The following is a 17,374-nucleotide window of genomic DNA, read 5'->3' as shown; positions in this document are numbered from 1 at the left end:
CTATTCTCAGAGTCTTTCACAGTCACAAACTAGTAATTCATTACTTTTCTGAGAATGAAATCTGAGCTAGCTTCAGAACACCGTATTTGTAACGCAGGACACAGTTCTTCACAAGAGGACAACAGCCAAACTTGATTTCTAAAGAATCAGTTTTGTGTTTCAAAGTAGGGACAATCTGTACTCTGTCTGCTGTCACAAAACCAAATTCCTTCAGTGAATGAGTGTAAGGATACATCATACAGAACACAAATTGTTAAATAAAATGCAAATATAATGCATACCGTGTAATCTCACTTGTGGATTGCTCTTCTTGTTGAACTTCAGAAGTATCTCCATTATTTAGTGACTCACTGAGATTAGCAAGAGATGTTACAACATTTGCTAGTGTTCCTAAAGCACCCTGGCTTGTTTCAGCCTAAAAAGGAAGAACAACATTAGTAGATCAAAATTATAGTTGATGTATCATATATAAATTCTTCCCATTTTTAATCTTTTTGCATTTTTTCCCTTATGTACCTTTTCCTTCCTCCTAAACGCCTACAGGAAGAACAATGGCTTTCAATGATCTTCAAATCCTACTGTAATTATCAATCCTAGTCCCAGAGGAGGTATCATAAGGGAAACTACCTGTGGCTGACCTTTTGCAGAAACATGCTTGTGAAAAGAAACCACGTTCCTATTGATCAGTTTATTACTTCCCTTTGTAAAGCTCTTTGGACTTACCACGACCTCTTCTCAAGAGCAACAACTATTTAAGTCTACATACAATAGCTAAAATAATCTAAGCAAATTAATATGTGTGTTCAGAACTGAACTGAAAGAGTAATACCTTGGAGTCAGCAGCTAGGAGGACTGTACCATCATCCCTGATCAAAGGCTGCTGAATATTTACAAGCATTCCAGGATCAAGAAGTCCTGCTGACCTGTTCAAAAGCATAAGGCATCCGATTGTCAATAGTATTTTACATTAATCAGAAGAATGTATAACTACCTATGACTACTAAACAAGTTTTTAAATTAACAATTTTATGAAGCTCACACTTTATTCATCAGGACTTCATTCTTTCTGAAACAGTTTCCAAAAAGTAGCTTGAAAGACAGAAAGACTGAAATATCTTTTCCTTTCCTGTGCAAAAGCAATGACAACTTCCCAAATACGTATCCTCTCATTTGCTTTGTATTCTGGTTTATTCTGCTTTAAGAAAAGTAGTCTTCTCATGCTCTCAGAAGTCACCTAGTAGCTCTCAAGTTATATATTGCACTTTGGAGGAAGGCATAACTGTGCATTCCAAGTTAGACAATGGACAGCACTGAAGAAAAAGAGTCATGGAAGTATATTTTACATTCCAAAATACAGTTAAAAACAATCATGCAATCAAGGTCTGCATAAAATCTCTGCTGCCTTTACTTCTGCTACATTTTGATCAAACATCCTTTCCCTTTACTGCATCTAATTTAGGGAGACAGCAGAAAGTCTTTGCAAGAAGTTTATTTGTTACTTAAGTGATGCTCCAAGTCTCCATAATACAATACCAATGCACACAACACAGGTTAAGGCTGCAGCAAGTTATAGTGAATGAGCACAGGCTGCAAATTATCATGCATTATGCAAATCTGAACCCTACATAAATAACGGTTGTACTTAATGATTATAATATTGTTTATCGGTCTGTAAGAGATCTGTAGCATAAGGAAGTCTCAAAGAAGCAAATGTGTCTGTGAGCACTTTTGAATAATCTGACTTGCAAATGAGAACACTGAAAAACCATTCTTAAGAAATTTGCAGCCCAATCTTCTTAACTGCAGTATCACCAATCTTCTTAACTGCAGTGTCATTTGTTCAACAAAGAATATATACATATAAAATTAAACAATTATATATATATGAAAACTGAATAACAAGATCCAATTTTTTAGGTAGTTCTTAACCATTTGTAAACTACAGTTTTAGAAATGTCATATTTAACCTAGAGTTCTTTTTTATTCTATTCAGAAAGAGAGAAATCTTGCTTCTGTAGTGATGTGCATTTCCACACCCACTGCCTTTGGAGACATCTGAGAGCGCAGGAACCATCTTGGAGCATCTCCCACATAGTAAAAGGAAGCTGCTGTTGTTTTGCTGTTGTTGAAAACAATCTCTTGGGATTGGAATCAGCAGTCACTGCAGTCTCTTTTACTACTGTCTTTAGCAGAAGGAAGCAAGGAAGCCCAAGTCTGCCACTAGCAGATCTGATTTCAGAGAAGTGCTAACCCAAATGCATCACAGAATTAGCCCACATGCTTTTTGCCTGAATATCATTTACTTGCCCTGCCTTTGCTCTGACCTGGCTGGACAAGAGCCAGCTCTGAACTGAAAACCGTACACTTACACATAAAAACTTCCATGAAAAGCAGAACCTAAATTGGGCTTGGTAATGGAAAAAGATGATGGATGAATTAGAGCTCTTCTCTGTCCAATTCTTTAGAGTAGAGGGGAAACAAAATACATATGTGAATGCGAAGTAATATACACAAATAACCTGGAAGAAGACACGTGCAACTGAGGTACTCACCGCGTGCCATCTTTATCTGCCACAAACGTTGGAGTTGCTATAAGAGGGCTTCGCAGATCCTTTCTTATATAGATTTTTTCAGTAGAAGCTGCACAGTTGGTTGGTTTTTCACGTTGCACATCAAAAGGCTTTCTTTCACTTTGAACCGCTACATAAAGACAAAACCATTCAGATTTGAAAGGAAATAACTCAAATGAAAAATACAAAAAGAAAGTAAAATTCTCACAGTGTACCAGCTGGTGTACCAGCTCAGTGCAAAACTAGAAATTTAATACAAAGAGTGAAGAAACAGAGGTTCCAATTTTACTCTGCCTGTGAATATGTGTATTTTTAACTAAGAAGGTCACAGACTGATCTTTTGTTTGAAGTTTTGCTGAACTGGAGTCAAATCTTGCTATTTTCTTTTGCATTTAGTAAGATGGAGTATTCTACCAATTGTGTTTTCAATTTGTTTAATTATCTGGTTTTTACAGGGAAAGCTATACCTAAACATAAGCCACATTCCTACTCTGGATGACTCAAAACAATGCAAATCCAGAACGAACCCTGCAAGTTCCGTGAGAGATGCAGGTTAATTCTCTGACAGTCTCTGCATATCATCCATTCATTCCACCCAATTAGGGAACAGTGTTCCAAAACTAACCCTTTCATAATTTATAATATTTCTACTTGATAATTGAAAGAAAATAAGCTCAGTTTCCAATGTGCTGAACAAGTGAGGCAAATTTTTAACAGAAATAGTAAGAAGCAGTAACTCTGCAATTTTAAAGAAAAAGTGCATCTTTATAATATAAAAGTACTATTATTAAACATATTACATAAAGTTATCTGAAATCTAAGTCACTGAACTTTACAAACTCCTCCATAACTTGGCATAACATTGGACTGTATTGATTTTTCACCTAAAAATGAGGATGCTGAAATGAATAATAGACTACAAGGAAAATATAAAGAATTTTCAAGTCTTGTATTAATTCTCACAACACTATGCCAATGTAAGGCATAATATAAATGAAGACAATATTTCTGTGCTATTCATTATACCAATTTATCATACAGCAGTGATTGCTCTGGAAGATTAACATTATTAACAGAGAAACAAAAATATGCAACCCTCCTCTATAGCCCTTTTGACTGTAACATTAAAATACATGGATATGTCTCTATCCTCATAACCAGCAAGAGTTATTTAGTTCCTGATTTTATTTTTGTTAATATTTTTACCATTAGCAAAATTTAGGAGCTTAAAAGTAGGTATATCAATTTTGTTGGCTTGGTGGATACATAAATATTAATCAGAAACCTGACCCAAAGCCCAGTAAAGTCAGTGAGTATATATCCTAATGATATTGGGATAAGAAAGGGTTAGTTTCTGGAACTGCAGCAGTTTCTCTTGTACAAATGTCTTCTCCAATATTCAGTACAGTGTGTGCAAAGCGGAACAATCACCACAACAGGTCTGGAGTTCCAAAGTGCAAATACAAGTATCTTTTTATTTAAAGTTTAAAGTTCTGCCTCCCTTGAACTTGGTGGTTGGAATTTATCCTGCCTAGATCACATCACAAAACGAGATAATAGGTTTCATGAAGCGCTGAACTGAAGAGGCAGAGGTGCTACAAACTGAAAACAAAATCCCTTGACAGAGGCATTTGGCTGCTAGTGCTGGAAATGTACGAGGCACTGCATACAAACAGGCAAGCATATTTTCTAATATATGACAGTTTATACAATGCCTCATAACCCCATACTCACAAATGACCAAATTAACATAAAAATTTAAAAAGCGGGGAAAAAAAAAGACATTAACTACTTTCTATCACCGGTTGAAAAAGCCACAAAATTAAACCATAAGGAAAGCAGATTCTTGAAGTGGAACATTAGACCTAGATTTATGTCAATCCATATTAAAATATTTTGTATTATAAACATACACAGTGTTTTAACATGTATTCTGAGTGAGGCACTAACTGGGCTCCTCAAAGACTACAGTAGTTTGAAATAGTTTGAAACAAATCACTACTGCACCTCAGACATAAAATGGCGACAAAAGAAAGGTGCTGTAGGTGCTTTGGCTGCCAAAAGTTCTGCTTCCTTCAAGCAACATACACCAAAACGGAGAGAACATACAAAAAGGTGGTAGCCCACATATTTTTTATTTGGTAGGCACAGTATCACATTGAGTACTTAACACTCACATTCCATTTTCATGCCCATCTCTAGACATTTCTTAAGCCTACAAAACTGGCAGCGATTCCGATGGTGTTTATTGATGATACAGTCCTGGTTGCTACGACAACTGTAGGTCAAATTCTTCCTTACACTTCTTTTAAAGAAACCTTTGCATCCCTCACAACTGACAGCACCATAGTGACGACCTAGGAAACATATATATTGTTATCAGATGGAAATTACTTATATTTTAGCATAGAAATATTTATTTTAATCAAGTAAATAATTGTAAGTCACCCTTTAAATTTCTTTTGTATTTGTACAATCATTTTGGACCATGAAAGCATTTATAAAGTCTTACAGGATGTTTCTTGTTTAACTACTGTCAGTTTTTTGCTTAGAGAGTGGAGAAAAGATAGGAAGGCTAAGCCCATTTCTGAATGTGTGGTCTATAAAGTTGCAGTTCCTGTTCTGGGCAAGTACAGATGTAATTCTACCTGCTGTTACAGACTATAGGATATATTTAAAGAACATATAGTCCAAAAGTTCAAGTAATTTCAGAATATAAATAACTTTACAACAAAATTTAAAATGCAATCTTCATTTAGATTTTCTGTACATACCAGTTCTGGTATTGTTTTAATTACATAAACACTTAAAAAAATTAAAAAAAGTGAGGCAAAGAGACAGAAGGGTGTCTTCTCTGTAGCATGAAAGCACAGTACACTTCCTTGACTAATACAGAAATTTTACCTCAAGACTCCTTGTAACTGCCTGGATCTGAAACACCAAGGATTCATGTGATCTTTACTTGCCTTTTTCTGTGATAGTAGAAGAACAAAATCTACCAGAAAGCATTAAGCCTGTTAGAGAGCACTAAGAAGTGTTTTCTCAGAGTAGCTAGACTTTTGTAGGTGACAGGTTTATTTCATGGTTTCCCATCACTGTGCAGAACTTGACTAAATGCTTCAAGGAGTCTTCTTCCATTAGCAGGAGCTATTTAATCATTATTTATCATACGCTCCAGTTGAAGGAAAAGAATAATGATCTTCCAAGCAGAGTTTCACTATTTTGTGTGTATAAATACAAAGTATGTTATCTTTTTCCATTTAAAAACTCAATTGTTTTGCCATCGGCATGGCTAATATCAGTTAAAACACACAAAAAATCATCTCTTCATCCCAGTCATCCTTTCTAGCAACTTTCTTCAATACTACTTTCTGTGCTTCCTTACCTGATGCTTTATCGCCACAGACTACACAATATTCTACTACCTGGGGCCGCTGAACATCAGTTTTTCCCAGCAAACGTTCCACTGAAGCAGAGTCTGTCACTATCTAAAGCAAAATTCCAGAACAAAAAGACATAATTAGCCAGACATGAAAGTAAGGAGCTTTGCCTACAGAACAAGATTGGTGTATCAGCTGAGAAGAGGTGACTAAATTTTAGAATTACATATGTAGCATAAAATGCAATTTAATGAGAGGTTTTACTGTCAATGCGGACACTGTTGAAACGGTCATATCAAAACAAATTCCAAATAAAACTGGTAGTTTTGTTGAGTACAAATGAGTTTCCTCACTTGTGCAACAGTATTTTTCCCTACTTGCAATTGCTGTCAAACAGCTGCTATATTTTAGCCAGAGATGGTTGGTTTTCAGATGATGTTTCCACGTATCCCTTCTCTAGCTATTAGGGGCATGTGGTTCAAAGGGGATAGCCTGAAGCTGAGATTTATTATATAAACAGTTTAGCTTCCAAAGGCCTTCAATTCCAAAACTTCTGTTCCAAACATTCCACTTAACACAGAAAAATTAAAAAACCCCACGCCTCTACAATGTCAAATATCCTATTTAGCATAGTAAAATAAAATTTAAAAGACTGTTACTAGAATTTTTAAAATATTTACGTACAAATGATTCTTCTTGCTGTAAAATATTCTCTATTGTAACAGTAGCAATAGGGATCATGCACTTCTTTCTTTTTGGTTTTTTTTTTTAAGACTGCCAGGAAGAAATCTCAAATTTCACTAGGAGTAGGTAGATTATTGTTTATATCGTTGGCTTTGCAAAGCTCCACTTGGCCTAGATCATGCTCAAAACCCACAAAAAAGCATAGCAGAGGATAGCTTCTGCTCTAAATAGCTGTTATTGCAGTCTTGATACTGAATGTAAAAGTATGAACTCACATAAGTTTGCTCAGCTGAGTTGTATCTCTGTATATCTGTGAATATTGAACAGACTAAGAAATCCTGTCATTTAAGCACTATCTTAAGTATTTGCTTATGTCTTTGGAACTTGAATTAGAACAGACAATGAGGGGTGATGAGTGCAATAAGGAATGTGAAGACAGAAGAATTTATGATTGAATAATGAAGTCTACAATTAGTATTGTTTAATCCATGTCATTAGATCTTTAGAAAACCATTGCAATTGGTCTTAAAGCAAATACAGACTTAAAAATCTAGAAACCAAGAATCTCAATTACCATATTTACCTGAATTCTGCCTGGCACGATGTTGTCCGTGGTGGTAAAGATAAGCTGTTTGGCATTAGATGTCTCAGGTGCTGCCAGGATCACCTTTCCGGCACCACTTCCATCTGGACTGGCTAAAATAAACTGTTGCTTTGGAGACACGGCAGAATCCACTGCTGTCACTATTTGAATTTTCTGACCTGTTTGCTGATCTGTCACAATCTGTAAAACACATTAAAGAAATTCATGACTGCAGTAAGCTTTACGTTTTAAAACCTTTAATGCTCTCTCAAAATTATATCCGTGAAAAATTACAAGGAAGCTCTTTGATTTTTCTTCATAGATGTCACCAAGGAGATGTTCTCCAGTCATCAACAACATTTACCTAGATATTTTATCTAAGATGTTACTCCTTAAAGTTATCAACAAAAGGTGGAATTAGACAGCCTTATTGTTTCATGTGCTGATTCTCAAGATTCTCTTATGGTGGAAGGTTTCTATTTTTGATACAGTTGTCTGGTACCATAATCTCTATTTTACCTGGTAAAGTAACCATATCAACATTCATCAGTATTTCATTAACACTTAACAAGTCCTATCTCATTTGCCACTGCATACATTCTGATACATTAGCGGCATCTTTATATTATGTACCAGTAACAATGACCCACTGTGCAGCATTCTCAAAGGCTAACTTCATGTTAAATAGATTAATCTCCCACTGGCTACTAAATGAGTGGGAGGAGGCATGCCCTTAGAGATGACCTCAGGTGTTCTGTTGACAATGTCTGCCCATTTGCTGTGGCTAGGGCTCAGGAGATCTGTACCTGGAGGCCAGGTTTGATCTCTGTAAACACTCCTCACTGACCACACCATCAATATAACTATGATACACAGCCAACCAGTCATCACCACATACACGTTGAGGAAGAAAGAGAATTTTAGTTTGCATTAAAAATGATCTGTTCTCACAAAATTTAAGGAAGTATTCCATAGACTTTAGCATACTTTTGTATAACCCTAAGTGGAAGGAGGAGAAAAAAGGAGAAAATGTAATAGCTAATTAATAGATTTTTACCTGAATGCGTTGTTGTGAAGCTACAGAGGAGTCTGTGGAAATTATCTGGATACGCTGGGAAGGGCTGGTCATCACTGGAGATTCAGATAGCGAAGTCTGAACAGTCTGCACCTGTAAATAATACACAGAATTTTAATCTACTGTAAAGGTATTGAACACTTTTAAAAATACATATATTTATTAAAGAACAGATGGACCTATGGCATGGAATCTAAATTTATTGGAAAGGTTACAATCATTAAATGAACTTGGATTTGTTTTCAATGAATTATCAGAATATTGGGGTTTGGGAAAAAAAATACATTGTATGCAGTAACGTGTCAAAACCCAGGAAGCTCCACAAGCTGTTTTTATTCAATCCTCTGTTAAACAATCTTGGAATGATTTGTTTATCAAAATCTATACAGCTGGACAACAGGGTAGTGTCAATTTAAGTTTGCTTTGAAAAATCTTTTTTTAATATACAGAGAAGTTCATTTTTGATGTAAAAAAAGAAAAAACAGTTTGGACAGCAAGGAACCTGTATTGCAAGTCTCTTTGGGAAAGCAGAGGTGTTAAAATACACGGCACTTAATGAAAACATACCCTTCTACTCCCCTATTGCCTGTACCATAAGCAGTCTGATATAGTATAAAAGTCTAACCTAACTTCAACATACTGTCTCTAATTATCTTTAATACACAGGTCACAAAAGTTGCATGTTAAATGAGGAAAATACACAGGAGAGATGCAGAAATAGCAGAATCTTCTAATTACTGGATGATTCAAAGCATTCAGCTGCAGAAAACAAGATACCTAGGTAAGAAAAAACCCAAAACTTCCAAAATCAAGACTCTTAGTGGACACATTTAATCAATGATCTTCTTGTCTTTCATGACAAATTATTAACTAAGCTACACGCTCTTTAAAAGGTCTAAATTAGAACAAGAATATATTTTAAAACTGTTTTACAGTTCTTCACCTGCAATTGTAGAAAAGTATCACCATCAATAATTTCATATGCTGAAGTCTATATAAATTAATAGTGATTTGCCTTAAATGACACAGAAGATCAGAACAAAGCTGAAGAAATATAAAAATACACTTAAAAACATATGTATCTACCCTTTTTATCATTAAATTAAAACCAAGTATTTGGCAATTAGGTGCATTTTGAAGACTAGCAAAATTAAATTTGGCTTGTTTCATCTATTAATAATTTTATCATTTCATATATATATAATTGCATAGTTACCTTATTTTTCCTAATTTTTTGCAGTTTCTACACTTCAGTTGGAATCATATTAAATTTCCAACAAATATATGTATATATATAAATGTATATATACATATATATATGTATACATATATGTATATATAAAACTGGTAGACTGAAGCTAAGCTTCTCTAGACATTTCATTATTCTTATGTCATTTGAAATAAATAAGGTTTCTTCATGGCCATATAGTTGTTTGCATACTAATTTACTGATTTGCCCATCACATATATATACATCTATGTGTGAGTTTGTATGAACATATGTATATATATAATACATTTCTGTACTTACTAACTAAATTTTCAACACTTTCTGTAGTTTATTTCCCTACCAGTACACTGATTATGAAAGGAATATTTGAGCAATAAATTGAAGGAATAATCAACTGGCCACGTTGGGAAGGAATTTTTAAAGTCTCTAATCTTTTCTAACAAGTAGAAAAACATTTCCTATATTCACGCCAGTAAAAACCAAAGTAATTGTATTGCTCGAATACACTGGTCTGTTCTCACTAAGTATAAATCAATTTCAGAGATACTGATTTCTAGTCTCTTTCCTATAATATTAATAAAGTAAGGCTTAGTTAAGCAAACACAGGCTATTTTTAACTGCACCCATGAAACAGCTAAAGAATTTCAGTAAAAAATACGGTATCAGGTTTTATACCTGCATCTCAAATCAAATCAGAAAGACTTATTTTTCTATAGATATTTTTTCCTAATTAAATTCTTTAGCTATTAAATTAATAACAGACTTTTACAAAAAAATGTATATTCAAATATATTTCTTTCACAGATGTAAGATATATCTAAAAATGTTTCAGTGATTCTCTTTGGAGAAGAGAATATTCTGACCACTAAGGTCTTTTCTAGAATGGTAGATAAAATTCAATTCCCCATAGAAGAGCTCTAGTTTAACTGCCCTAGCAGGATGGCACTGCAAGATCTTGTGTAAGACATACAAAGGCAACAGTCACGGAAGAAACTACAGTTGGCATATCCACATCCTAAGAAAATCTCAGACTATGTCTTATGGACCACCCCAACACCTTTGTTACACCAGTGGCTCTGCCACTTCTGGTAACAGCCTTGAATTCAGAGGCTGCCAAACTGCCTAAGCCAGGGAGGAGCTCCTTATTCCCATATGCACTTTCTAAGAAATATCTCTCGGGCTGATGGTATGTCCAGGTCTTTTACACTTAACAGTAAATTGAGAAAAGCTGTATTTGAACTAAAAATCGTTTGAGAAGACTTTGCATTAAAACTCCACCTTGAAGATTCATCCAGAAATGAGAAAGTGGCCAAAGATAGTAATAAAATATTAAACAAAAATTGCCTTATTTTACACTTCATCAATTCTTAAACCAAAGCAAAACCTTATTCCATCAGAACAGCAGTGTTTCTACTCTCCTATTCCAGCATACTGTGCTTCATCTGAATTGCTGAACTACTTATTGATGTAACACGTCAGAGATACCTGAAAGAGGGTCAAGAAAATACTTCATGGGACCAAGATATCCAGTATTTTTTGAGTTCCATGGTAAAACATTCTTTCAAAAAGGTTCAATATTTTGATAGGTTCTTATCAGGACACTGAGAGAACTGAAAGCAACTGAAAATTCTCCAACAGTGCAGCTGTCATTAACAAGATCCAGGAAGCACAGGGCTCACTAATCACCTTCTTTGACTCTAGGGCCTCTGACAGGGAAAAAGGATGCACTGGGAACAGTTTGTGGCTGTCATGGAGCCAGCATGGACAGTTTTAGCAACTACTAAAAATTCTTCCTGGTCACATCCGAGCTGCTGTTGGAAAGAGGAAACAGTCATTATTCCTCCCCACAGTGACAGCTCTGTTTAAAAGATTTGCATTAAAATCTAAGGCACTACACAGGGAATGCATTTCCACTTCAAAACTAAATACATTTTTCTTAATATTCAAGTCAAACCTAAGTCAGTGGTGGGACTGAACCCGAGTCATTGACATATTGCACAGTACTAAACAAATACTTGAGAAAAGCAGCATTACTTATTTTTGCATTAAGGCTAAAGTACTTTTCCTGCTTTTCAAAAGCTGTTCAGGATGAGGAGGAATTGCTGAAATTCCCTCCGAATCCCATAGCTGCTCTCTGTTCTCCAGTCTCATGAAATGTAAGTAAAGGCAACTGCAGACACTACTCACCCCCAACCTGTTCAGAAATACAGAGTTTTGTATTTCTGTGTATTTTGACAACCCTTTCCGTAAAGAAATTCTTCTGGATGTCCACAGAAATACACAGTTGCAAAAATTCAACAAACACCACTGATATAAAGCAGAAGCAAGCAACAGCACTGAAACCATTTGAAGCAATTACAAGGACAATTTTAAAAAGTCGTAAAAGTAAAGTACAAAACTACATGCACTACTGGAGCACGCTCAGCAACTTCTGTGATACATTCAGTTTCATTGAAAACAAATCTGATGAACTATCGCTCAAGAAAGTGAAACAACACAGAGCCTTACTTGCATGACAGTCTGATTTGGTGCTTGATATCACAGCTCTCAATAAACCCCGGCACTATGTTTGTTGGCAATTATGTGGAAAAAATTATGCAGATACAGCTAAAGCTGTCGATACTTGCATTGGGTTATCCCGTTTGCCACTTGCCTCTCAGTTCATAACTTGAAATTCAGTGCATGATCAATGATGCTCTTCTTCCATTTAATTTTCATCAATGAAAAATATGGTATTCTGAAAACCTCTCATTTTTTAAGGCCAGTGCCAAGTTTGATTCTAAAGAAACAGTAAGTACAATTTAGAATTTTATCACACGTCACGAAAACTAGTGATGTATTTACCTGTATTAAAACCCGTATCTGATGGAAGAAACAAATAGCAGGCAGCCAGCCATTCATAAAAAAAGTGATTCAACATTTACATGGTCCTAGTATTAATGAATTCTTAATGAGATAACGCTGCTTACAACTGTTTTCCCACGTACAAAGTTTTCATGGTGTTATGTAGTGGACAGGCATATAATTTAAGGAGTAGCTGAATACCATAAAGAGACGAAGCCCTCTATTTACCCACCGGCCAGGAAGAAATCACAGAGCTTCATACACTCTTGGGATGGAGCGATCTCTCCAGTGGCAAGATACAACCATCACACTATGTTACCACGGTGCATTTCCTGCACGAGGAATTACAAATGTCACATATTTTATGTGTTTGAGATGTTATTATAGCACCCAAGTTCTACCAATATAGGATAAGGTTTGCCAGTATTTCCATTACAGGTTTCTATTTCCAAGTATGTTTGGAAGTGTTTTTAAAAAATGCAGCTTGCCAAATTGATACCTGGTACAGAAAACTAGAGTGATAAATCTCCTGTTGGTTCTCAGCGTGAAACTCACGGAGCTTTTTGTAACTACTCCTTCGATGTTACTTCCAGGACACACTAAAAAGAACCAAATTTTAACCCAAAAAAACTAGTTCTAAGTAGGGAATCTTGAATCCACTGCTGAAAACAGAATCGAACTTGTATTTCTTTCTTATATAGGGCTTGTTCTTGAACTAAAAGTATTTTTTAATGTCCAGGTGTAATAGCACAATAGATGAAAAACAGTACAATACTACAATAGATGAAAGAAACCTCCAAACTAGTGTCTGAAAAGTGGCCTTATCTAGAGAGATCTCTCAGCCCACTTGCACTGAGCTATATATTAAATCCCTTAATTATGTAAACATATGAAAAATAGTATTTGAAGGCTATTAAACAAAATAATTTTAATCAGAAAAATGATCTAGTTTATTTTTTGACTGAAGTTTGCATGGTGAAGGAGATAAACGGGTTATTTTCTGTGACCGTGAACACTTATAGTTTGTGTTTATTAGTTGATTTAAACATTTTAGCTGTTGAGCATCCAAGCTTCAGTGAATATACATCAAGACATCACCTAATATCACTTAAAGTAGATTTCATGCTCTTTTTTCTTACATGTGTAGGCAGAAAATATAAAACCTGATTTAAATTAATCACCTTACTATAAATTGAATACAGTGCATAAGTAAAACAGGCAACTTCAAACACTGTGGTGGATTCAGATTACAACTCAAATGAGAAGCAGAAACCTTTCATGTCCAAAACGGTCAATCTAATGATCAAATGATGAGAAATTTCATTGTATTAGTCTTTTTAACAATTCACAATACAGCAAAGTTTCTCTATAGTTCATGCTGAATTTCCTACTTGCATTCCTAATATGGGGGCCACCACAATGAAGTTAGGTGAACAAAACACATATTGGTGGCACTGGTTTCATATTTGTCCCCAAGTGTAAAGCAATCCTGCTCTATAAAGATTTTCTGTTCCATTTATGATGCTTAATTGTGAACACTCCCTAACATGTTTTTAATTTCAAAATCTCATATACCAACTGTTGTGATATTATCTGTCACTCACCTCAGCCACCTGCTGAGTCTCCACTACCTGCTGAGCCAGCACCTCCATATTGGTTGCCATGGTGAAACAAGATCATTAGAGAACCTGTTTGGAAAGACGCCAGCAACTTCCATCAGGCACAAAAGTCAGGGATTTTTCTTACTATTAAAGAAAGCTCTGAGATGAATTTTTGGCAATTTACAGTTCTGCCTGATGCATCTGGCAAATAAGCCAAGGTGCCATGGATGCTCGTGTGCGACTACATACGTGTGCACACATACGTATGTGGGACGTGCACACTGCAACCGTGCCGTTCAAACACCCGGGGCACAGAGTTATACCCTTACTCTATAAAGACTCTAACATACTATTTCCACTCTATTATTTAGGCAGTAAAGAAGAGATGGTAATTTCATAAATGAGAAAGGACTAATTTGAGTGTCAACTTCTGATGCAGTTTGTGGAGTTCATAGATCTCTAAGGCACTTTCCTCAGCTCAAGAAGGATAAACCTTACAGTTAAACGGTTTCTACACCCCACACTGAACACGGGACAGCAAGCTAAGAATGCTGTTTTGCACAAAATTTTATCAAGTCATTCCATCAAATTGCCATGTTCATTCATATTCTTAGCGCAATCTTGCACAATAAGAGAAATAAACTGTCACATCTAAAATGTACTTTCCATTATCTAAACTATTTTTTTATTATAATGTGATGGTATTATCACTTTGAGAAGAAAATACTGCAGAATCATTTTATCCTATTCTGAGTGACTGCACGCTGAACTTTACAGCCTTTGGGGTTAAAAAAATAAAAAAGTAAAGCAATCAAGGATAAAGAAACAAGAAAAACCACTTCCTATATATTTTTAATTATCATTATCAGGGCTGTGTTTCTCCCAAGGTAAATTTAAATAAGATTTCCAATCAATTAATTCACTTTTTAATTGTGACTTGCTCATTACAGGGTCAGATTTCAGATTCTGACCCAGGTGTAGGTAATGAAACGGCATTCCTGAATGCTGGCCCATTTGATGTTTTGTTGAAAACCTCTGTTTGTATCTCCAAAGCAATCATTTAATATAAAATTTAAAAATACTGCAAACAATAGCAAAATGTAACAGAAAAATGCATTTCCCTATGGAAGCTATTTATGCTAGTTTTTCCTACAGCTTGTCATTTTTTATTCAAGTGTTCAACTTACACATTAATATTATGAACCATTTCCACCAAACCCAGTTTGTGAATGGTTTCTCAGTTGTTCAGTAATTCCTTTTCAGTGTTTTCTCTTTTCTTAAATTATTTTATATTCGGCAAGAACGATAACCATATGGTCATAACGTTATTTTCTCAATGCTTTAAGATGAAAGAAACCCTGCAGATATTTTGTTCATAAAAGTACCTTTCTGAGACACAAAGAAGTCTTTCCTGAGGTATGGCTTTGACAGATGTGCTGGTGGTGGTGTTATCCACTAAGGCTTTTTGTACTTTCGACCCTTCCGAAAGAGCCTTAAGCTGAGGCTATTAAGGTGATTCGATTTAAACCCAGAGACCGTACACAGCCATACCAAGCTTCTTAATGGTGTCGACTCCCAGAAGGCAAAATCAGCTTCTCAGCGAAAGCCTTGAGAAGCAGTTTGTAAGGCAACAACGAAAAAAAATCCCCCAAACCAACCAACAAGAGGTGCAACCTAAAATCTGCAAGGAAGCACATGGAGCACCAGGAAATTATTTTCAATGTAGCAGTGTGGCAGCCAGCTCAGTGGTGAGGTACTGCTGTCCAAAACACGGTGTAAATCCATTAATCTCTCCCTAAGCTGCAGTGAAACCTCAGAAGCAAGTCATAAACTCCATTTGAGATATTCTACGGGTACGGCCCAACCATGATGACATGGCAATAGGCCAAATTCAAGACTAATGAAATTTGCTCCTTTGTCTTAAGGAAACGAAGTTCTTCACACTGCGAGCTCGACCCGGCTACATCGGCGGGACAGGAGGGGCGCGGGTGCGGCTCTGCCGGCAGTCTCTGGTACGTTGTTCTGGCGGCCAGGACACAACCGGCACCCCAGAACACAGTGAACACCCCCGGACCTGGCAGGGACGCGACGGGCACCCCGCTATCCGGTGGTGTCTTGACAGGCACCCCCTGCCCTGGCAGGGACGCGACGGACAGCTTGGAACGCGACGGGCACCCCCAGGGCCGGCGGGGACTCCACGAGCAACCCGTCCGGTCCCCGAGCCCCGCGGGCAGGGCGGGCCCAGCCCCGCGCCGCCCGCCGCAGCAGGGCCGCGTCCAGCTCCCGCCCCGCGCGCCTCAGCCCCGCCCCCCGGCCCGACCAATGACCTCATGGCAGGCGCAGCGCTACCCCGCACGGCGCCCATTGGCCGAGCGAGCCGCCTGTAATGGCGGCGGCACCGCCCCCCCGAGCTCAAGAAGAACCCCCCGGGGACGCACTGAGCACAAGATGGCGGTGCTGGCCTCCCGCCAGGGCCCAGGCGGGGCTGCTGCTGCCGCCGCCATTAGGCCCCTTTCCCTCCCCTCCGCTATAGCCTTGTGTCAGGCTATGGGAGGCCTGAGCATGGCAGGGAGGAAGCAGCCGGTAAGATGGCGGCGGTCTCAGCCCCGTATGCAAAGTACCCACCGCCCCCTCCCCTCCGCCCTCCCGGTGGCAAAGGTAAAAGGGTCGGGTTCAAGCCGCCGCCTCCGCCCGCTCAGACTCCATCTTCTCTCTCTGTGTGTTCGTGTCCCGCGATCATCGCCTCGACCATCGCCCCTGCACCCCCCTCCCGGACAGCAGACTGCGCTCACCGCGACCGGACCGGCTCCGACATCAGCCGGCCCACACTGCAGCACAGCGGCTCCGCCACGGGACTGCCCGCCGATCGACCCAGCACGCCGCAACGGTCCTTTCCTCTCCTCTCTCTCTCCAGGAGCTGTAGGCTAGCCCAGAGCACGGCTGGTGCTCGCTTATCAGCCAAATATCGGAGCCGTGCAATCCCCCTCCCCTAAACCCACCGTCACCCCTCCCCTCCCCTCGCTGGGGTGTCCCGAGCAGGGCCCGCTGCCGCCTCCCCGCGCCCCCTCCCTCGTCCTGGCCCTCACGAAACGAACCCACCCGGGCCGCCTCAATTTTAAAAAATGGTTTTTACCTCACGAATGGGCGCCAAAGGTGCAGTGGCGGTGACCCGGGCGGGCCGGTGCTGTGGCGGTGCCCAGCAGCGGCCCTCCCTCCCCCCGCGGGGGCGGCGAGGGGCTGTGGGGCCCGCGGAGGGGAGGGAGCCGGGGCTGTGTTGGGCCGGGGGTGTTTTGTTGTGTGTGCCGTGCCGTGCCCTGTGACAGGTCAGAGTTCGTGACCCCGCCGTCGCCGCCCGGGAGCGCGTCCCCGCTTCCTCTTCCAGCGCCCGCCCTGCCGCGGCCCCTCC

General features: G+C 38.5%; 1 protein-coding gene across 11 annotated transcripts in view; it reads right to left on the bottom strand.

Moving 5' to 3' along the window:
* Positions 1-17,374, bottom strand: part of NR2C2 (nuclear receptor subfamily 2 group C member 2) — a 34,164-nt gene extending 16,790 nt beyond the window's left edge. For 2 of the 11 annotated variants that reach the window (XM_032698762.1, XM_032698772.1), the window contains exons 1-9: positions 15,354-16,134; positions 13,972-14,055; positions 8,275-8,385; positions 7,218-7,418; positions 5,956-6,058; positions 4,748-4,927; positions 2,553-2,700; positions 830-923; positions 282-415 (exon numbers count right to left, since the gene is read on the bottom strand). In XM_032698762.1, the coding sequence (XP_032554653.1) occupies positions 282-415; positions 830-923; positions 2,553-2,700; positions 4,748-4,927; positions 5,956-6,058; positions 7,218-7,418; positions 8,275-8,385; positions 13,972-14,031 (1,031 nt within the window). In that variant the 5' untranslated portion in view covers positions 14,032-14,055; positions 15,354-16,134. Of the gene's footprint in view, positions 1-281; positions 416-829; positions 924-2,552; positions 2,701-4,747; positions 4,928-5,955; positions 6,059-7,217; positions 7,419-8,274; positions 8,386-8,932; positions 9,070-12,599; positions 12,700-13,971; positions 14,056-15,353; positions 16,144-16,760; positions 16,920-17,101 lie in introns of those variants that run through there. The other 9 variants (XM_032698768.1, XM_032698766.1, XM_032698767.1 and 6 more) reach the window with 9 other exon arrangements.

This window comes from Chiroxiphia lanceolata, chromosome 11 (assembly GCF_009829145.1).
Source record: "Chiroxiphia lanceolata isolate bChiLan1 chromosome 11, bChiLan1.pri, whole genome shotgun sequence".
In the NCBI taxonomy this organism is placed as follows: domain Eukaryota; kingdom Metazoa; phylum Chordata; class Aves; order Passeriformes; family Pipridae; genus Chiroxiphia; species Chiroxiphia lanceolata.
Note: the sequence above shows the minus strand (reverse complement) of the source record. Positions and strands in the feature narration are given on the sequence as shown.